The 24301-nt window shown below is 49.3% G+C and overlaps 1 protein-coding gene across 1 annotated transcript in view; it reads left to right on the forward strand.

The window, feature by feature from the left end:
* The window catches only part of CACNA1A (calcium channel, voltage-dependent, P/Q type, alpha 1A subunit), a 125554-nt gene that overhangs the window by 67849 nt on the left and 33404 nt on the right, over window positions 1-24301 (forward strand). Inside the window, exons 16-24 of the mRNA XM_008579320.1 lie at window positions 1443-1503; window positions 1590-2039; window positions 3703-3835; window positions 5565-5694; window positions 9794-9853; window positions 10613-10719; window positions 20155-20254; window positions 21995-22155; window positions 24183-24219. Coding sequence (XP_008577542.1) covers window positions 1443-1503; window positions 1590-2039; window positions 3703-3835; window positions 5565-5694; window positions 9794-9853; window positions 10613-10719; window positions 20155-20254; window positions 21995-22155; window positions 24183-24219 — 1239 coding nt within the window. The remainder of the gene's footprint in view (window positions 1-1442; window positions 1504-1589; window positions 2040-3702; window positions 3836-5564; window positions 5695-9793; window positions 9854-10612; window positions 10720-20154; window positions 20255-21994; window positions 22156-24182; window positions 24220-24301) is intronic.

The following is a 24301-nucleotide window of genomic DNA, read 5'->3' on the forward strand; positions in this document are numbered from 1 at the left end:
CCTCACCAGGGCCTTGAGTCCTGAGTGAGTCTCTGTCAATCTGGGGATGAAGGTGGAGATCGGAGGAGGCAGGGCCCGGGGTGCCCATGGTTTGGGGGAGCGAGGGTTGATGGGCAATCTGGGCCTGTGGGACCCTTCTGGGGCCTCAGTATCCTTCTCTGAAAAATGGGGGCAACACCTAGGTCCCCATACCAGCCAGCTGCAAAAAAAAAAAGAAAGAAAGAAAGAAAATAAAATGGGGGCACTCATTTATCCCTTGACTCAATTACCAGCCCTGTACCGGCCACTGGAAATTTAGCTAAGAACAAGAGCGATAAAAATAAATCCCTTGCCTCACAGAACTGATGTCCCAGCGGACACTGAAGTAGAAAATGTTCAGCAAGGACCTTTCATGTTTTTCTCCCACCCTGCTTTCTCCTGATGCTGCTTCGGATCTCTGGCTGCCCGGTGTTAATTATTTGAGTAATTGAGGCCCCGAACCCCTCGCCGCCTCACCTGCTGCCTCTCACCACCTCCAGCTGAACCAGCCTCCTCACTGCTCCTGAAACTCGACGAGCTCATCTCCACCTCAGGGCCTTCGCACTTGCTTTTACTCTTCTTGAAAAGCTTCCCCCCAATCTTGCACACCTTGCTCCCTCCTGTCCATCTGCTCAGCTCCTCCCTCCTGTTCATTGTCCAGCCCACCATACTTGCATCCTCACGAGAGATTATCTTGGGCATTTACCAGCTGTGTGGCCTTGGGCAAGAGACTTACCCTCTCTGAGCTTCCATTTTCTCATCTATAAAAGGACGCTGGTAATTTCACCACTTAGGGCTGAGGATTAAGGGGTTACTACAATCAAGTGCTTAGAACAGCCCCTGGGACTTTGCATTACTGAAACGTTTGTTGTTATTATTTCTACAGTTATTTTTTTTATTATGCATATATATGTATGTATGTATGTATATTTAGCCTGTCTCCCTTAACTAGAATGTTGGAGGGGGACATACCTACTACAGACATTTAAAGCCATGAGGCAGTTCAACCCCTAAAGAGGTGGTATCCCTGCACTGGTTTTATCTAAAAGCAGAAAAACCTCTGAAAACATTGTATGTCCCAGTCCTGCCTGGAGCTAATGGGGGATCTATAGACAGAATCAGGAAACTTTGGGTTGGGAGAATGCAGGTTCTGGCAGGAAGTTCTGTTCCCCTCTGATTTATCCCTTTCCCTTTTCTACCTGAGAGAATGGCCCCAACCCCCAGGAACCAACCCTCCCAGCAGACAATTCCCACGCTGGAACCTGGGGGGCTGGGAAGTTACACTCACAAGGGGTTGCTGTCACCTGTGTGTGGATAAAGCCTTGGAGTCCTGACATAATAAAATGACAAGGATTTACAGAAACCTATGAATTAGCAAGGATAGGTCTTGATCTCTGAGCAAGAATCAAATGGGCCCCTGTCAGTGCCAGGCACTGGAGAAGTTTGGGACACAGCCCCTCAGTGCCCGAGTTGTACCCGTGAATGGTGAGACTCAGGCAGGATCCAGAAGTGTTGCTGTATTATCCTAATTCCATTGTGGGTTCTTTTTCATTGGCTTGCCTTCTTCAGAGAGAATCAGGGCTCCGGGGTCCCCGTGTCGGGCCCCAACCTGTCGACCACCCGGCCGATCCAGCAGGACCTGGGCCGCCAAGATCCGCCGCTGGCCGAGGACATTGACAACATGAAGAACAACAAGCTGGCCACTGCGGAGCCGGCCAGTCCCCACGACAGCCTCGGCCTGCCCCAGAGCCCGGCTAAGATGGGGAACAGCACCGACCCAGGCCCCACTCCGGCCCTACCCGCCACAGCCACCAACCCCCAGAACGCCGCCAGCCGCCGGACACCCAACAACCCGGGGAACCCCTCCAACCCCGGCCCCCCTAAGACCCCCGAAAACAGCCTTATAGTCACCAACCCCAGCAGCACCCAGACCAACTCAGCTAAGACTGCCAGGAAACCTGACCACACCACGGTGGACATCCCCCCAGCCTGCCCGCCCCTCAACCACACCGTCGTCCAAGGTGAGACCCCCACACTTGTGCCTCGCCGGGTGGGGCATCCCTAGATGCCGGGCTGTCTGGACTCAATTCCCAGAAGCTCTGCTGGGTGGCCCTGGACAGTGAGCTCACCTCTCTGGCCTCAATTTCCTCCCCTGGAAAATGGGTACAGACATCGTTCCTAGCCTTCAGAGCCGTGGGAGGATTAGGTGAGATGCTGTGCGGACGGCTCCCGGCACAGGGACACACGCGGCACGGTGGTCAGTATTCCTGCCTCCTTCAGCCCCTTAAGGGAGCCAGGAAACCACCACATTTGAGGAGCAATGGATTTCTCTGATGGAAATTTGGAAATTTGGGGTGGGGGGAGTCAAATGATTGTCTAGGCTCAGTGCTGTCCAAGAGAAACGTCACACAGGCCACATGTCATTTTAAACTTTCTAGTAGCCACATGAAGGAAGGAAGGAATTTAAAAATATAAAAGAAACAGTTGAAATGAACTTTAATAATATATTGTGTTTAGCCCCAAATTTTCTTTATTTATACCCAAAATGTTAGCATTTCAACATGTAATTCATATTTTAAAAATTATTGAGATATCTTATATTCTCTCTACTTGGTCTTTGAAATCTGGTTGTGTGTTTTTCACTTACAACACGTCCCCATTTGCACTATCTGCCTTTTGGGGGCCCAGAAGCCACACGGGCCAGTGGCTACCGTATTGGACAGCACAGGGCTAGACTCTGGAGGGTCTGGCAGTTTCTGCCCCCATCAGATCAGGATCAGAGAAACACAGGAATTTAAAAATGAACCACTGAGCATATTATTTCCTAAGATGATCACAGTAACTCAGTTCCTTCAGGGTCAGTTCTGTGCAAGAGATTTCCATGGTTTTGCTCAACAAATGCTTGCCACAGTCCTAAGTCCATCTTGTCATTGTGCCCATTTTACAGATGAAGAAACTGAGGCTCAGAGGGGCTCAGCCTGCCCACGGACACACAGCTAGGCTAGGCTGCAGACCATGGTTTTGCTCAACAAATGCTTGCCACAGTCCTAAGTCCATCTTGTCATTGTGCCCATTTTACAGATGTAGAAACTGAGGCTCAGAGGGGCTCAGCCTGCCCACGGACACACAGCTAGGCTAGGCTGCAGAATCGATGCTCGGGAGGGTGGTGGCTACTCACCCCACTCGGGAGAGGGGTGCTTATGAGAAGAAGCCCTCCAGTTTGACTGTGAGAGAACTCAGTGTTTCCATCTGTAAAGTGGGCTGTTGGCATTCACCCTACCTGCCACCAAGTGACAGTATGAAGGTCGAACAGGATGGGGGCAGGTCTGTGTTCATATCCTGTGAGGATCTCACCAGACTCAAGGCTATAGAGTGGTTGAGAGCAGGCACACTGGGGCCAGGCTGCCCGGGGTTCAAATCTCAGCTCTGCCACTTCCTGGCTGTGTGACCTTAGACAAGTCCCTTTACTTCTCTGTGCCTCAATGTCCTCATCTGTAAAATGGGGATTATAAAGTACCAACCTCATAGGGTCATGTGAGGACTAAATGATAGACTACGATGCCTGGTACACAGTAGGCACTTTAGCAATGTCAGCCGCATATTGCCTGCTCTGGGAGTGGACAGGAGCCCAAAGACTTGTGGAAAATCCTGGAGGGAGCCCTGTGTTGGTTCTTGTCCCAACAGTGAACAAAAACGCCAACCCAGACCCACTGCCAAAAAAAGAGGAAGAGAAGAAGGAGGAGGACGACCCTGGGGAAGACGGCCCCAAGCCCATGCCCCCCTACAGCTCCATGTTTATCCTGTCCACGACCAACCCGTGAGTATGGCCTGCAGCGAGGGCACGGGGGCCTGGGGCTCCTCCCACTGGGGCGGCAGAGGTCAGGCCAGACAGGGGGTTGTGAGGGACAGTTGCCTCCAGGACCACCATCGGTGCAAGGGGTTCTTTGGGCAAATTGAAAAATGATGCTCCAAGGGCCAGACGGTTATCCCAGGTGGTTAGAGCCTGGTGCCAATAACACCAAGGTCCAGGGTTCCATCCCTGTACCAGCCAGCCACCAAGAATAACAAAAAGAAAAATGGTGTTCCTTAAGCCACATAAGATGAAAATGTGTTATACTTCGTTGGAAGAGATCCTTTCCTGCCACGAGCTAAAAAAGTTATTGTCACAAATATCCAAATCTACACTGTCTGTGATATCAGAGGCACCCCTTAGAAATGGCTGCCTTGTGCAGTGTTCAACCTGCATAACTGTACATGGCAGCCCTGGACCCTGAGCTCTGCTCCTAACCTCTGCTCTGCAGGGGTGTTGGATTCTGGGCAGATGGTCTCTGAGTTTCATGGCCTTCTGTCGTGGGCATCTTTGGGGAGGATAGATTATTTAGGAGAGAAATTCATTACGTGAATGTCATGGTGGCTCAGAGGTTGTTTTAAGATTGCATTTTTCCAAAGGGTATTTCTTGGAAACCTGATCCCTCAAAATGCTTTGTGACAAAGAATTGTGTCAATAAAGCTGGGAGGAACCACTTTCTATAACCTGCCTCTCAGAGACTCATCCTGTGCGTTTACTTTTTTATTTAGCTGAGTTATCTATTTTACTAAAGAAACACTTATGTGGCACTTAGTACCAGGCACTGTTCTGAGTGCTTTATAAATTAAGATATATGTTTTGGTTTTTTTTAAATAACTGTATGGGGTTGGTACTATGCTTATCGCCATTTGACAGATGAACAAACTGAGGCCCAGAGAGGTGAAGTCACCTGCCCAAGGTCACACAGGAAGCAAGTGGGAAAGCTGGAGTTTGAGCCAAAACATACTGGCTTTAGCATCCCTGTTCTTAACCACTCAGCCCTGCTGCCATTCCTACAGGCTTATGGCATATTTATTACTAGCTCCATCTAAGAGGTTAAATGGAGTTAAACAAGTACTTAAGTATTATGTCATTAACACATTGAAGTTTTTGACAAGGTTTGCAATTCACAATTTCAATAACTAATTTTTTGGAGCCCCTGCCGTGTGCCAGGCACATATGAACCCTTTCAGTCCTCACACTCCTGTGAGATAGATGCTATTATTATGGCCATTTTACAGATGAGGGCACTGAGGCACAGAGAGAATAAATAACTTGCCCAAGGTCACACAGTTAATTTTTTTTTAAAAGGAAAGAAAGAAATCTACTTAACTCATAGATTCCCAATTTTGCTTGACCCTAGGACATTTTATGCATGAAAAACCTTTTTTTTATCTCCTACAGAATCAAGGACAATATTTCTTCAACCCAGCTTGAGAATCAAGATGTTCCAAGAGGGTTGTTGGGGGGTGATAGGAACTTTGATAAACAAAGAATGTGAATGTTTTTCCTAGCTGAATGTTTTTCCTCTTGCCTTCTTGGGGTTTCAGGACCCAGAGAGGACCCCAGCTGAAGGAGGGTGTAGGGCACTGGGAGTTGGCGATCTCAGGTAGTGGTAGGTGTCATGAGATTATAGAATGAAAGGGCTTGTGAGACGATGGTCTGAGTGGACCTCTGCACACCCACCTGTCTTCAACAGCCTTCGCCGCCTGTGCCATTACATCCTGAACCTGCGCTACTTTGAGATGTGCATCCTCATGGTCATCGCCATGAGCAGCATTGCCCTGGCCGCTGAGGACCCTGTGCAGCCCAATGCACCGCGGAACAATGTGAGTCCCCTGAGAAGGCCCCTTCCCAGCCTATGGGCCACTTTCTCCTGTATCCAAAACGTTCATAGCTAGGGCAGAAGGGATGTCAGGGGCACCCTTGGGCATAGCCCCCATGGCTGCTGGTTGAAAGGAAAAAATTCCGATTCTTTAGGGACACTCTTGAGAGCAAGGTGATCCTAAAGGAGGCAGTAGGTCTGTAAACCTAACAGGGAGAAGGTGACCCAGAGTGGCTGCGGCTGAAAATTGTTGGACACTCTGGTGGGGGAGCGAGACTGGCTGGTTGTGCGTGATCTGCATGGAATATGGTGAGTCCTCAAGCACTGGGTGCTCAGAGATGGTCCCCTCAGCAGTCAGGCCTCACCAAGTAGACTTCTCCATTTTGACACGAAGCTTTGAAAGAAAGAACTATTTGCCTCAGAAGTGCAACCTAAACTTGTAGGTTTTTGGAGAACGTCCCTTTGGGGGGACCCAGGGTCTGCTAACAGCTAACAGTCCCTGCTAATTGAGTGCTTGCTATGTTCCAGGCACAACCCAGGCACTCGACATGTGGTTTCTCACTTAACCCGCACAAAAACCCTCCCAGATATCCCCCTTTGACAGATGGGGAAACTGAGGCTCGGGGGTGGTGAGGGTTGGTAAGTGACCTGCCCAGGGTCACACAACAGAATTCCAATTCTGTATCCCCTAGAGCTCCCACTTCTTTTCTCAACCATCTGCATTTATTGAGCACCTAGTGTATGCCAGAGCTGGGCATGCATCACCCCACTGAGTCCTGCCAAGTGGTTGCCCAAACTGAGGCACCAGCAGGTGAGGGGACCTCACCCATGGAGAGGTGGGCAGGGGCCTGACCACAGCACCTGGCAGAGGCTGGACTGGTGGCAACTGCTTCACCATCTTCCTCCCTGTACAGAGCCCAGGGTGCATTTTCTGCCACCCTGGCTAAGTAGGTTAGGACCTTGGTGAGCCTGGCGAGCCCCATCCATCAAGTCTGCCTGCAGCTTACCAAGCTTTTTTCCTTCCTTCGCCAGCCTGGTGGCCCCCTGGAGACCTGATGGGGGAGAAAGGAGGAAATAATTAGAACACAGCTCCCAAAGGAAGCTAGTACCTGGGCGGGGCCAAGGCCTTGCTGCAGCCAGCTCAGTGTTTCCTGCTGCCTGGTTTCCCCCAGAGGCCTCCAGGAGCCAGGCCCGGGGAGGAGGTATCCGGAGAGGGTTTGCAAAGCCCCTGCCAACTCTAGGAGGGTGCAGGAGCCCTTGCATTTGGCAGGGAGGGTATGGGTGGCCCAGGGTGTAGCTGCAACTTGCAGGGCTATAGGGAACCTGGGCAGGGCTCAGACCAGCCCCCATGGAATGTTTGCAAAGTGTCGGCTCCCCCGGTCCCCTCCCTAGTCTGTCTGGCAGTTGAAACCTTTCCTCAAAGCCCTCCTCCCCTCTACAAGAACACGGTGGCCTCATGCAGCTCACACCCCCCTGTAACCACCACCAGAGCAAGAAATAGAACAAAAACGTCCTGACCACATGTGCCTCTTCAATCCCCCCTTCCCTCTTGCCTTCCTTCCCTCTAGAGCTGAGATTCTCAAGTGGGGACAACATCTGGAGACATTTTTGGTTGTCACAACAGGATGGGGGGAGGTGGTGCTACTGGCATCTGGTGGGCGGAGGCCAGGGACACTGCTCAACACCCTACAGTGCACAGGACACCCCCATCGTAGAGAACAGTCCCACCCCAAATGTCAATAGTGCTGAGTCTGAGAAACCCTGCCTTGGAGGTAACCACAGCCCCAACTTCTGGAATGAGCATTCCTTAGCCTTTCTCATTTTCCTGCCTGCACATGTGTGCACCCTTAGACACTAGTGTTTATCTTTGCCTGTTCCTAACATTACACAAGTGGGATGAATCTCTGCCTCATGTCTGCAACCCAACGTTGTATCCGCCCAACACTGTATCCACCCAACGTTGTAGCCACCCCTGTTGTTGAAGGTAGCAGTAGTCATTCTTTATTATGCTGTTTAATATTCAGTGTGTGACATGATTGGTTCATCCATCCTCACGCTAGTGGACGTTTGAGTTGTTTCTGGGTTTGAACACTGTCACCACCCCCCACCCCCCAATGTGTGTCCTGGGGTGTCTGGACAAGAATTTCTCCAAAGTATAAAACCAGAAATGGAGTTTCTAGGTCAGAGAATTTGCAAGTGGTCAGCCTCCCTAAATGCAGCCGGAATGTTTACTGGATAAGACAGTGACACTTGCTGCAGTAGCACATGGGGACTCCAGGTGCTCCATATCCTGTCAACACTTGGTACCGTTGTTGGCTTTTTAATTGGGGAGGTCTGCTGGGTGTGGAGTGGGGCTTTGATTCGTGTCTCTCCAGTGATGAATGAAACCCAGCACCTTTTCAGATTAGATTGAGCCATAGGAAATGCCATTCATATGGATCAAAAAGATCTAAGTACGTTCGGCCCTCCATGCCCGTGAGTTCTGCGTCCGTGGATTCAACCAACCATGGATCGAAAATACTCAAAAAAAAAAAAAAAAATTACATCTGTACTGAACATGTATAGACATTTTTCTTACTGTTATTTCCCAAATAATACAGTTCAACAACTATTTCTGTAGCATTTACATTGTATTAGGTATTATAAGTAATCTAGAGCTGATTTAAAATATGCAGGAGATCTGGCCGGTTAGCTCGGTTGGTTAGAGCATCGTGCTGCCACCAAGGTCCAGTGTTTGATCCCTGTACTGACCAGCTGCCAAAAAATAATTAATTAAAATAAAAAATTTTTTTGATTTTAAAAATTAATCAAGTATACAGAAGGATTTGCGTAGGTTATATGCAAATACTATGCCATTTTATATAGTGGACTTAAGCATCCTCGGATTTTGGTATCTGTGGGGCTCCCGGAATCAATCCCTCGTGGATATTGGGGGGGGGGGTTGCTTCTTGGGGACTTTGCTGGGGGCCTCACACCCCAGTGACTATGGCTGGAGCAAGCCAATGATCCACATCCCCCATTGCTTTTACTCACTAGGTAGGGTTGAACCTAATTTATTGGTCTTTTGATTTCCTCTTGTCCAACTTATTAAGCTCCTCAGAATTTGATTCACCTTATTTAGCAAGTATTTAATAAGCAACAACTATGAGCCAGGCGCTGAGCTAAACATTAAGGATCGACAATCCCTCCCAGAGCCATGCTGTGCCCACCACCTGAAATGCTTTCCCACCACCACCACCCCCTCTGCCCAGCAAGATCCTTCAAGCCAAGCCCCTCGCAGCCACCCCTCACCCTGGGAAGTCAGCCCACCCGGCCCCTCTGGTCTCTGACTCCCCTTCAAGCCCCACACATAACGGGAATGTGAGTTGTGAGCACAGAGATCTCAGGGCCCAGCTCCTGCAGGACTCAGTACAGCCCCAGCTCCTCATGCATTCATTCAGCAAACACTTCTTGAGTGCCTACTGTATACCTGGCCCTGTACTATGAGCTGGAGATGTCACAGTGATGTCCCTGTCCTTGTGGGTGTGACACTCGGGTGAGAGAGATGGACAATGAGATTATTAATGACTAACAAATAGTTTGTCGGGAGGTGATAAACTCAGGGAAGAAGGGGGAAGGGAGAATCAACTGACCAGGGCGTGGCCATGGGGCAGGCAGGGAGAGACCGTGGTGGCCTCCAGTGTTTAGGAGAAACCACATGGAGATGATTTCTCATCCAGGAGGCCCAGCAGGGTGAGGGCACTGGAGGATCAGTCAGCCCTGAACTTCCCTGGGGCCACCTCTAGTCCACACAGGGCTTGGGGAAATTTTTAAAAGGCACCTTTCCCCTTGGTAAGCAGACCATCCTAATAGAGTGATTTTGTTGGGATTTGCTGCCATCTGCTGGACAGTTTTATTCACAACTTACAGATCTACACTATGAGATGGGGGTGGGAAGGGCCCTTGTGCGGTGCACGCCCTGCTCAACTGTATGTGGCAGCTGTGTTTCCTCCTCTAGGTAGAGACTCTGCTTCTTGGGGACTTTGCTGGGGGCCTCACACCCCAGTGACTATGGCTGGAGCAAGCCAATGATCCACATCCCCCATTGCTTTTACTCCATGCAGGTGCTGCGATACTTTGACTACGTTTTTACAGGCGTCTTTACCTTTGAGATGGTGATCAAGGTGAGTGTGGAGAGATCCAGGACTCCAAAGGATTCTGAGCCTTCAAGAATGCCACCCTGGCATGGAGGATTAGAAATGCCTAGTGTGTTTGAGGAGCAGCAAGGGGGCCGGTGTGGCTGGAAGGAATGAGAGAGGAGTGGGGAAAGGAGGGCAGAGAGATGGAAGCAGGGAAGTGATGGGACAGATCATGACTTGAGGGTGGCGGGGAGGACTTTGGCTTTTCCGTACTGGAGGTGGGAGCCATGGAGGGTTGTGAGCAGAGGAGGGACCTGACTCAGGTGTTCGCAGGCGCCCTCTGGTGGCTGTGGGGAGAACAGACTTGGGAGAGAAGCCAGGGAGGGTGGGAGCCTGGGGATCTGGGAGCAGGCAAATTGCACTGGCCCCAGTGGGCGACGATGGGGGTGGAAAAGGATGGTGGCCACAGAAGGGGTGAGAAGCAGGCAGATTCTTGAAAGTTTCAGAAAGCAGAGCCAGCAAGGTTTGCTGATGGATCCAGTGTAAGGTTTGAGACAGAGGAATGAAGGAGTACCCCCAGGTTTGGGCCCAAGAACCAGCAAATTGGAGCAGCCTTTCATGAGCTGGGGGCAGAGGGGCTGTCATCGCACAGATGCTCCTAACTCCCGGGGTCCTCTGGCCACTGCCCCATCCTTCCAGGATGAGGCCACATCGGCTCCCTGCCCTCCCCCCAGACTAGAAGGGTGGGTGCCACACCCGAGGGGGTGATGAGGGGTCTGAGCATCCTCTCTTCTCCCCCAACAGATGATCGACCTGGGGCTTGTCCTGCATCAGGGTGCCTACTTCCGCGACCTCTGGAACATTCTCGACTTTATAGTGGTCAGTGGGGCCCTGGTGGCCTTTGCCTTCACGTAAGTCTCCTCACGAGGCCTCCGCTTGCCTCTTTGCCCCCCGCCCCCAGCCTGGGGCCACCCATTGGATCCAGGGACATGTTCTCAGGGTGTAGAGATGGGGAGTGTGGGCTCTGGGGTGGCGGGAGGCATGAGCATGCCACCAGGAAGAGCTTCGACTGGCTTTTTGCATGACGTCCACCTTCTACCTCCTCACACAGCAATGGGCCTCAGCCACACCACCGACCTCTTGCTGTGCCGCTTTCTGTAGACTAGCCTCGCCAGGACATCTCATCCCCCTTCTGCTCCACAAGCTCTGCCCAAACCGCTGTCTCTTTGGGGAGCCCCTAAAAAGACAATCAGAAAATGAATGTGCATGAGAATTCTGAGCCCTGTGCCTGAAGGCCCTGTAGTTGTAGACCTGGTGACTCCCTTGTGTGTCTTTCACTTCTCCTGGCAGTCCTAGGACACTCTGCCTTCTGAAAGGCCATGCATCACCATGCAACTCCAAGATGGCGCCCTAGCTGTAGTGGCCATTTCAAGATGGCGCCTGAGTTCCGGGCATCCATTTCACAATAGCGCACTAAGGCTTAGTAGCCATTCTAAGATGTCATCTTAGTTGTGAGCATCCATTTCAAGGTGGCACCTGAGTTCTGAGCACCCATTCCAAAGTGGCACCCAAGTTCTGGGCAGGCATTCCAAGATGGCCCCTTAGGTGTGGGGAGCCATTCCAAGATGGCACCCAATTTCTGGGCACCCATTCTAAGATGGCACCCAACTTCTTGGCAGCCATTCCAAGATAGCCCCTGAGTTGTGGGGAGTCATTCCAAGATGGCATCCAAGTTCTGGACAGCCATTCCAAGACGGCACCCTAGTTCTGGGCAGCCATTCCAAGATGGCATCCAAGTTTTGGGCAGCCATTCCAAGATGGGCCCTGAATTGTGGGGAGTCATTCCAAGATGGCACCCAAGTTTTGGGCAGCCATTCCAAGATGGCATCCATGTTCTGGACAACCATTGCACAGTGACACCCAAGTTCTGGGCAGCCATTCCAGGATGGCACCTGAATTCTGGGTGACCACTCTAAGATGGCACCCAAGGGCTAAGCAGCCAATAGCCCTTAGGGCCTTGGGAGCTAATTAACAGTACATTCTTCACATTGTAGACATTTGGAGCAGAATGAAAAGACCTAATAAACCCTTAATGCAGAAATAAATCTTGGGGACCCAACCCATCACAGTGGATCATTCCTGGAAAGGAAGGTCTGGGAGGGATCCTCATTCCCATAGTGAGAAATCCAGGGTTCTTCTGTGCCTTGCCTCCTGGCTCCCTCCTTAGCAGATCTGGAGGGGCCTTTAAATGGTCTCCCTGACCAAACAATAAGGACTTGGTTCATCAAGAGGGCCAGAATGGTGGCCCATTTCCAATTTAAAGGCTAAAGTAGACCACTCTCAAGATTCTTCCTTGAGAACACAATGAGGTCAAGTTGTGCTAGAAGAACAGGAAATCTCCAGGGTTTCTGTATAACTCAGAGCTGGGGGAAATGTGCCATAAGGCTGGGGAGGCTGATTGTGTTTCTGACTCTGGCCACACTTTCCCATCCCTCTTTCTCTTTGTCTTTTTTATTCTCTCCTCCTCTTTCTCTCTTCTTACTTTCTGTCCATCCTCTCTCTGTTTCTTTCCCCTCCTTCTCCCCACTTCCTTCCTCTTTTTAAAGTAATTGGGTATTTATTTGACTACTAGAGCAATGAAAGAGATTGTAAAAAAAAAAAAAAAAGTCAAGAGATTTGGCAATGCCATCATTAAGATGTTTTGTAGGTATAAATAAATAAGGACACAAACAATGCACAGCAAATTAGAGAGGAAAGATTGCCACAAATAAGACAAAGAACTTTTATGTCCTTAATATATAAAAAGCAGTTACAAATCAATAAGAAACACTAACCCTCAAAGGATAAATGGGCAAAGGATATAAACAGAAATTTTGTAGAGGGCTGATAACCAATAAAAATGGGGGGTGGGGGAATCAGCCTCATTGGAATTTAGAGAAAAGTAAACAAAAAATAAGATGCAATTTGTTTCCAGTCAAGTTAGCACCAATTTTATTTTTCAAAAAAAGATTTTTAGATAATACACCGCATATATGAGAATGTAATGAACTAAGTCCCTTTCTCCCTCCATCCTATTTGAGCAGATCCTTCAAAGTGGTGGGTAAGCACCATGTTAGAACCTGAGAAAATTTAAATTCTGAAAAGCCAAAACATTTTACCACCCTTGGCCTTCAATGATTCTCTCTCTGTCTCTCTCTCTCTCTCTCTCTCTCTTTCTCTCTCTCTCTCTCTCCTCTCTCTCTCTCTCTTTCTCTCTCTCTCTCTCCCCCCCCTCTCTCTCTTTCTCTCTCTCTCTCCCCCTCTCTCTCTCTGTCTCTCTCCCTCTCTCTCTCTCTCCCCTCTCTCTCTCTCTCTTTCTCTCCTCCCTCTCCCTCTCTCTCTCTGTCTCTCTGTCTCTCCCTCTCTCTGTCTCTCTGTCTCTCTCTCTCTGTCTCTCCCTCTCCCTCTCTCTGTCTCTGTCTCTCTCTGTCTCTCTCTCCTCTCTCTCTCTCTCTCTCTCTCTCTCTCTCTCTCTCTCTCTCTCTCTCTCTCTCTCTCTCTCTCTCGTCCCCCAATCTGCACCAGCTCTGGCCTATGTCTTCAGGTAACCTGAGTCTAACAGTCTGCCTCACCTGGGCCATGTGGCCTGGAAGTGGCTGACACTCTGCCTTCAGTCTGACACCAGGGGACCTGGTTTTCACTGGGGCTGGTCTTTAGACCCAGGCAGAGCTTAGGACAAAAGAAGGCAAGCTCAGGCAGGCGACATTCCCTCAAGCCCTCTAGGGCAGGGTCTGCCCAGCAGCCCCAAGTCTCCCAGGGCTCAGGAGGTGGCAGCTCAAGAGGGAAGGTGGCAGGTGATTCTGTGAGTGACATACACCTGTCCACACACAATGCCCCCCCTTTGCCAGCTGTGCCCTGGATGGTGGGTTTTGCCCTCCATGGCCCTCTCAGCGGCCACCACTGGCCATGACACAGCATAGGTGGTATCTGATCCCCTTCATATCATCCCTGTCATAGGGTCCTGCTGTCATCCCTCAAAGTTGACTCTCACAATTTGGGGAGGGGACGACCTTCAAAGGACCCAGGAGCAAACCCTTCAGCCACTGAGCTTTTGCCACGTTGGGTCATTGTTTACAACATGCTCTGTTTCTAGGTTCTCTGGGGTTACAATTAGCCTCTTCTTTAAGCAAATCTAATCCACAAAAACGAAAAACAAAAATTTTTTTCCACCCAAGAACAATAATCAGAATGATTCTTTGTGTTACAAAAGAATTCTCTCACAGGAAGTTGATACTTTTTGATTTTCAAGTTTTCTTTTTAAATACAGAGTTATATCTCTGCACTGGCCGGTCACCAAAATAAATAAATAAATAAATACAGAGTTTTACAAGAGCATTCGAAATTAGCCAACAACTCAGAAAGGTGGCAGCCTCCTTGTAGAGTCAAGCTTTTAACCTGTTCTCATGAAGTTGGTACAGGCATAAAGCCACCCCGCACCCTTGAAAATCCCTGTTTTGAATGGTTTTTAAAATTCCTACACAAGAAAAAGGTCGGGACTGGGATTTCAGGCCTTAGCAAACTTGCAGAAACTGGGAGGTGTGAGATTCTTCCAGTGGGCTCCAGGGATTCTTATGGGGTTTTGGAAGACCTGACAGCCATGGGTCCAGCAGGGAGTACCTTTGTATGATGGGCAAAAGGAGGGGAAAAGAGACCCTGAGTCCCCACATCTTTCATGCTGTCCCCACCTCACTGCCAAAAGTCCATCTGGCACTGCTGTTCTTCCCCCAGGGCAGGGCTGCAGGCCCAGCACGGCTGGCCAAGCACCTTGATCAAGCCGCTCCTGCATACCCAGAAGTCAGACTCCCAGAAAACCAGAGAAGGAGCCCTCAAGCTGCTACTTTTTTCCCAAGAAAAGTTTCAGAATCTTCCCCCTGGCTGCAGGTTTCTGGTCTCTTGTCTGAGAAGGTCTCTTGCTCTATGAGGACTTTGCTTACTGTCTTTCTCTGTTACGAGACGGATGTCACATTTGAGAGAGTAAAGGATATTCTGAGGGTCTCAGCCTGAGTGCTGAGCCCCGGGTGCTTTGCTTCTCTCCTTTCTGGTCATTTAACTTGCTCAGTCTGTCCTGTGTGCCCGACTCCTCATAGACAAGGCTGAGAACTCCAACAAGTGTTAAACTAACTTTATTGTTTTAGAACAAGGTCCCCCTTCCAAGTCTGCCTGTTTTCTGCCTAGATGTGCAAGTTCCTTACCCGTTCTGTGCCTCGGTTTCCCCATAAAAATGGAGAAGCTTAATTTGGTAGTAATAATAGTAATAGCTTACATTTATTTAATTTTCACAATAACAGCGTGAGAGTGGTGCTGTTATTATTCCCATTTTGTAGATGAGGAAACTGAGGCCCAGAAGAGTGTGAGGGAAGTGAGTCTAGCAAGATCACTAAGGTTGGGTTGAGAAGAGCTGCCCATCTGCCAGCCCTGCACATGAAGACTCACAGTCGGCAGAGTGAGACTCTGCAGCCCAGCAGGCCTGGGCTCTCTGGGGCCCTGGGAGAGCCGGGAGATCTAGAGGAAGGGACGTAAAGCCGTTCCCTTCCTTATCAAAAGGAATCTTGCTGTTCCAGCCCTTTGGGGTCAAGGCAAGGATTCTGCCCCAGTGCTGTGATTGTGACCCTGTCTCTGAAATGGGAAAACTATCCCTGTGGTTTCCCAAAGGATGTGTCGAAGCTCTCCTGAAGATTTCCACCCCTCCTGCACCTCCCTGAAATATCTGTGTGTATGTGTCCTGCTCCATCCGGTGTGTCCTATGTGTACGCGATCACTGTTAATGCACCATTTCATGAGCCATCACACGTTATCACGCTCTGTGCCTATGCATCGGGGCGGCCAACTGACATTTCTCAGCAGCTGGCGGATCATGATCCTGCCCTCACTGCCAAGAGTCCATCTGGCGCTGGAGCTCTTCCCCCAAAGCAGGACTGCAGGCTGGCACAGCTGGCAGCGTGCCTTGATCAAGCCGCTCCTGCGCTCTCAGGAGCCAAACTGTCAGGAAGCCAAGGAACGAGCCGTTGGGCTGCTATTTTTTTATCCTCATCCTCAAAACAGCCCCTGCCCCCGAAGGCATTATTTTTCTTATGCGTGATGAAATGGAAAAAAGATTAGAGTGCAAGACACACGCACCTGGGTTTGAATCTCAGTCTGCCACTTCCTGGCTGTGTTCCCTTGGGCAAGTGACTCTCCCTCTCTGGGCCTCAGCTTTCTCCTCTGGAAAATGGGCACAATGGTGCCATCTTCCTGCAGGCAAATATGGTGATGTTCAGGAGATACATATTACGCCCAAAGTCAGCAGATTAGGCAAAAATCACTATCATTGAAGGCTTCCCTGATCACCCACGAACTGCAATCTACACAATTCTATATATACAAAAATCTCTAGATGCACTGAACCTTGAGAACCACCGAGCTAGACTAAGGAAGAAAAGAGAGGGGCGATGTGCAAGAAAATCCACTGGGAATATTTGTAGGCATTTGAACCGTTCCATGTTTTTAAAAATATCACCAACTTGGCAAAGGGTGGTGGGGGGTAAACTCAGTAGTCTCTGCTTGGCGGTTGGGTTTCCTCCGTTCTGCTGGTGGTCGAGTCTTTCTAACCTGGATCTGCGGTCATTGTTGGAGGCTCATATGAAACTGATCTTGGGGCCGGCCCGTGGCTCACTCGGTAGAGTGTGGTGCTGATAACACCAAGGCCCCGGGTTCGGATCCCATATAGGGATGGCCGGTTAGCTCACTGGCTGAGCGTGGTGCTGACAACAGCAAGACAAGGGTTAAGATCCCCTTACCGGTCATCTTTTTTAAAAAAAAGAAAGAAAAAAAGAAACTGATCTTGAGTTCCAAAGATGAGCTGCATAAGGAACTGCAGCCAAACGCTGAGAGCTTTCCCCAGGCTCGTGTGCTCAGAGGACCGTGCAGAGTTGCCTCTAATTTCACCCCATGCTGGAACTCTGCTGACCTGTGCTTCGTATCTTGAAGAATAAAGCCAAGGTCATGGCTATTGTTCACTGAGTGTCAGAATCCCACAGGCCTATTTTACAGATGAGGTAATTAGAGGCAGAGACAGGATTCAAACCCAGATCAGGTCCCCCCAACTCCAAACCCGGCAACTCTTAAGACATCCCAAAACTGTCCAGCACCAGAACCTCTGGAGAAAAAGGGTTTGTTTCTCCAGCTCTTGGCAGTGATTTTCAGGGGCAAAATCGCCTTTGGTCATTGACGACTCTGGCTGTCCCGCTACTCGGAGATTTGGCTTTCTTAGGTGCTGTTCAGCAGTGCCTGGGGCCTGCCGAGGCCGGGGGTCTGAACGGGGGGCTTCCAGATGGAAGGATGAGCATCAGCCAGAGCCAAGAGCCTGATGCTGCCACTCCTGGTGCCCGGGCAGGGCAGGGGAGTGCTCAGGTGTGCGTGTGCGTATGTGTGTGTTCTGTGTTCTTTCTTCTGAGGCCACTTACGATCTGTCTCTCCCTCCGACGCCACCTCTCCAGGAGCAGTACACGGTAAAGTTTCTCTCTGTCTCTCTCTCTTTCTCTCTCTCTCATTCTGTCTCGCGTCCTCCACGCCCTGGTGCAGCCACGTTGGTTCAGGGCCTGTTTCCGTGGCCTTGTGTTCTTGCTGCTGTCCTGTCGCTTGGAATGACCAGAACACACTCCCCAGGGAGGAGGATTCTCAAGGGGTCTTGGCTGCTGCCTCTCACCATGACCCCTTGAACGGAACAGAATGGGCAGGGGTGTCCTCCCCAGGGTCCAGTTTCAATAGGGCAGACAAGCTAGGGTGGGACGGTTATCAGAGCAGTGAAGGTCTCCAACCTCCCAGATGAGAGAAATGTTGAAAGTCCAAACAGCCAGGAACTGGGCTCTGGAAAAAGGAAGTAACCGCTGACCCCCAAGGAGCATCTCCATTCTCAGTAAAGTGGTTGGCAAATCTGGTTGTTCTCTGTGAAATCATAAACTCCCCTCGGTGCCTCAAGAAATAGGATTATTTTCTCAGTCTCTCCAGGGAGAGAGAGATACCTCCTGGGAGAGAGAGCTTTGAAACAGCCATGGAATCATTTTCACATGGGGGTACACATGTGCCCATGGAGGTGTGTTCCCAAGTGTCAGCCACTTGGTGCATCAAGATTTTAGCCAGCTCCACGTGCAACCTGGAGGTCCACTAGCTTGATATTTTTTCCACCAACATATAACTAGACTTAAATTTAGTTTTGAAAGGGAACTTTATATCACCCTGATTACAACAGTAACGCTAACCTTAGGTAGAACCACACTGCAAAAGTGAATCCAATAGGAAGGAAACAGCATTGTTGTGTTCGAGCTGGGTTCTTTGTTAAAAGGGAGTTAGTGAGTGTTAGAGAAGTGTTAAAGACCTATTAGCATCTAGCAAGACTTCCTCTGTGATAAAAGCAGAGTATCTGGAAGACACTTGAAGAAGCAGCAGCCGTTTCCCCGTGTGATCCAGTTATTTCATTCTGTGTCCCTGTTCTGCTTAAAATTATCTCCGTGACTGTACCCATGTGTCTCACGCTTGGAGGGCACAGCCTTTAGATAATAGTGATGATGTTGGTGTAAAAAGGAAAAAAAACGTATTCAGACATATGTCTTTCTGCCTGGTGGTTTAAAATCCAATTCTCCCCTTTATTCCCTGAAAAATGAGAGAAAAGAACCCTTAAAAAGCAAGTGGTGTGAAGAATGATGTTTTTACACCTGGATACCCAGACACACGGTGGTGGGGGTCTCTGGGGCAGCTCTGCCCATGACCCAAGAGGTAAATATAGGGGGACATCTGCTAGGAGACCCCCCGACCCCCAGCAAAGACTTTGACCTGGATCTATTCACACATGTCCTGAGACCACACACCAGACGCAGCCTAGGGGCTGGGACAAGAACCAGGATTAAAGGGGAAATTAACACAAAGAAGAACAAATCACAATGTGAGTCTCTGAGTTTCCTCTCTAAAGCCGGCAGCCAAAGACAGAAACAAAGATGACTCCAAAACAGCAATAGGAGCTGGCAGAGCCCAGAGGTGAACAGTCAGGGGAGGAGGGGAGGCTGTCAGAGGAAGGGACGTTGAACTTGGGCTTTGAGGGCTGCGTAGTTCTGTGAATGGAGAAGGGGAGGAAGGGCATTTCTGGCAGCAGGAACAGTATATGCAAAAGCAGACAGGAAAAAAAAAAAAAAGAAGCCGACAGAGGCAAAAGACTGCAGCTGGGGTTTGGGGTGTGTAGCAATAAAAGGGAACAGAAAGATAAAGGTAAGTTGGGTTAGATTTCAAAGAGCCTTGAATGCCGCACCAAGAAGTTTGCACTTGGACTTCTGAGAGTTCAGATGCTCCACAAGGATTCTGAGCAGGAGAGAGACAGGATCATTGGCTCTGCTCACTGTGTGCAGAAAAGAGGGAAGAAGAGAGAGACTGGTGGTGGGGAGAAAGTTTGGAGATGGGTGGTGGGGGTCTGACCTAAGATGGTGGCCAGGAGCGGATGTGGGATGTTTAGAAAGGTGACCCGTTGGGGAGGGGATGGAGGCCCCAGTTGAATGGGACTCTCAGATTGCTGGCTTGGGCAACCAGGTGGGTGGTGGGTACCATGAACCACAAGCCCTTGATGGCCACACCCAATGTCCTTCTCTTGAGGAGCCTGAATCACGGTTGGCTAAGGGTGTCATGGCATGCCTGGGGCGGCAGACCCTGGACTGAACCTCTCTGTGCCACTTTGGCAAAGATGAGTTACAAAGGCCCTTGGAAGAATGAGGCAGACACTGCAGCAGTGGTCAACATCTGTGTCCAAAAGGACCAGCATCTGGTTATTTCCTCTCCTGTGGCCTCGGGGTATAATGGGGGGAGGGGGCGATAAAGGCCACTTTAAGCATCTTTTTGAATCCCTTTGGATGGGAGGGGGGGAGTCTCATTTTCTTAGAACCCACCAATACCACCTTTAAACAGGGTGCACAAGGGACCCCCAAACTCCCAGACCAAGGGCTTTTCTGAAAAGTAGCTGTGCAGGAATTGAGGAAGGGACAGCTAGGTCCCCTATGCAGAGTCTGAAGGCCACCCCTTGCAGCTACTCAGGCCCAGCCAGATGGTGGAAGGCCCTGCATAAACCCTGAAACCAGAGCCACAAAAAGCCATCTGCTCACTCTTTCCCGAGCCCAAATTTAGCAGGTGACCTGGACCGCTCTTCACCAGAAAAGTCAGGGCTGTGCCAGGCTCACTGCAAACTCCTAGGCCTGGGAGGGTGGGGTCGCTTGGAGCTGTGAGCTGCTCCCCACCCAGCCTGACCTCTGCTCCCTGTCTTCCCATCTGCCCTCCCTAACATCCTCCCACAGTGGCAATAGCAAAGGAAAGGACATCAACACGATTAAATCCCTCCGAGTCCTCCGGGTGCTACGACCTCTTAAAACCATCAAGCGGTTGCCAAAGCTGAAGGTGAGATTGGGGGCTGTGGGAGGGCCTGTCAGGGTTACCATGTACAGTCAAGCAGGTTGCACACTGCTCAAGGACACCACATTGAAGGAAGTTCTGATAACATTGCAGACATCACGCATTCTATGGATATACGTATTACTACAGCTTTCCAGCAGATGGCAGTAAAGTGAGCTGCTCTAACAAAATCTGTATTCTATGGCAATGTTCCATTAGGTGAAATGTCTCTAGGGTAGGATTCCTTTTCCTAATTCACAGGAAGGCATCGTATGGATAAAACAGGGCATCAACATAATCTGGGAAGCAGAAACTAGGTTTCTCATCCCACATAACCTTTGACTTTTCACCTACTTGTTCTAGGCTCCAATATCTCCCATTCCAAAATAACATGGACCAGCATTTCCCAAAAGTTTATCATTCCAAGAAGAACACAAACTCCAGTCATTCCAGCCGTCCTTTTCAAATTATGCTCCTGTATTATACCTATATTATTAATTATACCTACATTGTATCTTACATAATATGCTTCTTTAAATCAAGAGACTTTGTTTTTACTTAGGTGCATTTATTTTAAAAGGAAATGTTATGTCAGGTTTCTCAAGTTGAAAAACCAGAGACCACTGTTAATAGAAGGTACAACTAAGTATCTGTTCAAAGAGAAAAAGATACTGTTATTAAAATCTAGCCAAATGTGTTTGCCTGCCAAAGGCCTTGACTGGTAGATACTTGCTCTTTCTTGGTTAAAAAAGAAAAGGGTGGATGTTAGATTTTAACACAGCAGCAACTAAACAAGACTTTTTCCTTCACTCAAAAGGATTGAAAGAGAACTGGAGAAGGAGTAACGCTGTTACCATGCGATTCATTGTTGGGATCCGGTGTCACCTAACAGTTTCTCTGAATTCCCATTGAGGGGGTGTGCTCCCAAGATTTTGAAAATATTGCTAACAATGTCCCTTTTTTACTGATGAAAGTTAAGAGAGGAAACGGGGCTGCCCTTTGGAAGTGAAAGCTGGCCTTGCAATACATGGAATGTCAGCAGTATTCGATTCAGTGATTCCTCTCCATTTTCTGGGTCACAGCCCCCTTTGAAAGTCCCATGAAAGCTATGCACCCTCTCCCCTGGGGAAACCTCGCTATAATGTCTGTAGATTTCATGATGCCCACTGTGGTTAGAACCGATTGTGATTAGATGCAGAATGGAACTCTTAAAAGCTCAAAGAGAGTCCAGGAGCCCCTGGGTAGTGTCCAAAGAGCAGAACTGCAATTAGTGAGGTGGGAGACATTTCAGGCCAGGACCCCCGCCTTCTCTGGGGGAGGATGGAAGGATGCCATATTAACCAAGGCAGAATGTCCCAGGCACACAGAGTCATCTCTCAAATCCAGAGAGCCTCTGATTCTCGGAGCAAGAGGAAGGGAACCGCCACACCAGCTGCTGGGAGACAGGTAGCGGCATGAGACAGGAACACAGAATCAACAGGAAATGAACTCTGCAGTGAGGTCTTTCCTCTTGCCCTGCAGAGCCATGTGCTGTAGAGCCACTCAGAGAAGTGGCTGCATTTCTTAGGGGTTTTAGATGCATAGAAAGCCAGGATTGGGTCCAACCCCAACACTTATTTCTCAGAGTTGGGTGGCCTTACCTGGAATATGAGGTTGATAACAGCAGTACTTTGGTATTACGGGCTGCTGGAGGCAGAGGCTGGCAGGGCCCCAGTCTCTCACGCTTTGTCTCGACCCCACCCGCAGGCCGTGTTTGACTGTGTGGTGAACTCGCTCAAAAACGTCTTCAACATCCTGATCGTCTACATGCTCTTCATGTTCATCTTCGCCGTGGTGGCTGTGCAGCTCTTCAAGGGAAAGTTCTTCCACTGTACTGATGAGTCCAAGGAGTTTGAGAAAGACTGTCGGTGGGTCTCGCCTCTTCTGGGTGTCACCGTTGGGGCTGGCGGGTGCGGGTAGAGCAGAGGGCTAGAAACACCGGCCGCTTGGGCTGGGAGACTGGAGTGTTGGGTGTTGGGAGTGACTCAGTTTCATCCAGCTTGAATCTGGAGTACAGAGAAAAACATTTTTGGCAATTTCAGCCCCCGCCCATCACTGCAGGATAAGCTGGTTGCTTGATTTTCAGTCACCACCTTTGTCAAGTGGGGGATATTAATACACACCCCCAGTCCCTCATTTGAAACCTTTGCAGGCAGATGTGTTTCAAAATTCAGAATATTTTGAGATTTTCAAAAGGTTATTCAGGGCATGTTTCATATAAGGCATAACACCACCAGCTGGGTCTGAGGCAGCTCTGTAATCAAACACAATATTTCTGCCATGAAACATGTACAGTCGTGCCACATAATGACATTTCAGTCAGCAATGGATCACGTATACAGGAATGGTCCCATAAGACTGTAATGGCTGTATCGTGTAGCTTAGGTATGTACTAGGCTGTAGCATACAGGTTTATGTGAGCAGACTCTATGATGCGTGCACAATGACAAAGTCACCTAACAATGCACTTCTCAGAACACATTCCTGGAGTGAAATGACACGTGACAGTAACTGTCTGCACCAAGTGGAATAAATAATGAGTGTCAAGAGTTTCACTTCCAAACAGGTCAGGTTTTGTTGCCAAATAAATTAGGTCAGGGATCAACAAATTTTCAGTCAAGGGCCAAGTAGTCAATTTATTCAGCTTTGCAGACCACAGTCTCTTTGACAACTACCCAGCTCTGATGTTTTAGCGGGAAAGCAACGGTTTTGTTGCCAAATAAATTAGGTCAGGGATCAACAAATTTTCAGTCAAGGGCCAAGTAGTCAATTTATTCGGCTTTGCAGACCACAGTCTCTTTGACAACTACCCAGCTCTGATGTTTTAGCGGGAAAGCAACTACAGATAATAGGTAGAAGAATGGGTATGGCTGCATTCCAATAAAACCTTATTTCTAGAAACTAAACTTTGAATTTTAGATAGTTTTTACTTGCCATGAATGCATTCTTTGGATTTGTTTTCAACCATTTAAAAATGTAAAAACCAGGGCTGACCGGTTAGCGCAGTTGGTTGGAGCACAGTGTTATAACACCAAGGTCAAGGGTTCAGATCCCTGTACCGGCCAGCTGCAAAATAAATAAATTAAATTAAATTAACATTAAACAGCAAAAACCACTCCCAGCTTGTAGGCCGTACAGAAATAGTCAGTGGTCCAGGTTTGGTCTGTGGGCTGCAACTTATCAACCCCTGAGTTAGGAGGAAAATGTTTGATTTTCAGAGCTTTCTGGGTTTTAGGCTGTGGATAAGGGGTGGTGGACTTCTGGTCCACCCCACCCCCATCACAGGATCATTCTCACAGTGAAAAGCTCTGAGCTCAACCTGAGAAAGTGCTAAGCCTTTAACTAACTAAGCCGTCAGTAAATATCGCTATCATTGCCGGTATAAAGTGTTACTATCCAGCGAATGGTAACTTGTTCTGTTAGTGTCTATTTCTTGAAATTGGAAGGATTCTAGACATTCGGGTGGGAGTCTGGGGCTAACTCTTGTTTTCTACCCTGAAAAGCTAAGGGAGTGTGTCTGCTGTCTTAGTCTGATGAGCCCAGAAATGTCCCCTGTGTCTCCCTTCCTGCTCCTGACACCCCACCAACAAACCTGAGGCTCTTGCCCTCAGGACTAGAAGATTTCAAGTTGGAAGAGGGTGCTGGACTCTAAGATGGCTCTCCCACTGGGTGCAGGGCTGTGGCATCATCAAAGCGAGTTTGTCTCCAAGTGGATGCACACATACCCCCCCCCCACAAAGCCCAGGGAGAAATAGGGGGTGTCACTACCTCCGGGACTGAGGGAGGCAGCGTTGGCTGGTGGGCCCTTCTTCCTTCTCCCATCTCTGGTGGCCAAAGACTAGTGCCCAGAGCCCTCCTCCCCCCATTTGCTAACAGTCCCCACTCTCTGTGGCAGTGGCAAGTACCTCCTCTACGAGAAGAACGAGGTGAAGGCACGAGACCGAGAGTGGAAGAAATATGATTTCCATTACGACAACGTGCTCTGGGCCCGGCTGACCCTGTTCACCGTGTCCA

This window comes from Galeopterus variegatus, unplaced genomic scaffold, assembly GCF_000696425.1.
Source record: "Galeopterus variegatus unplaced genomic scaffold, G_variegatus-3.0.2 Scaffold1855, whole genome shotgun sequence".
NCBI lineage: Eukaryota > Metazoa > Chordata > Mammalia > Dermoptera > Cynocephalidae > Galeopterus > Galeopterus variegatus.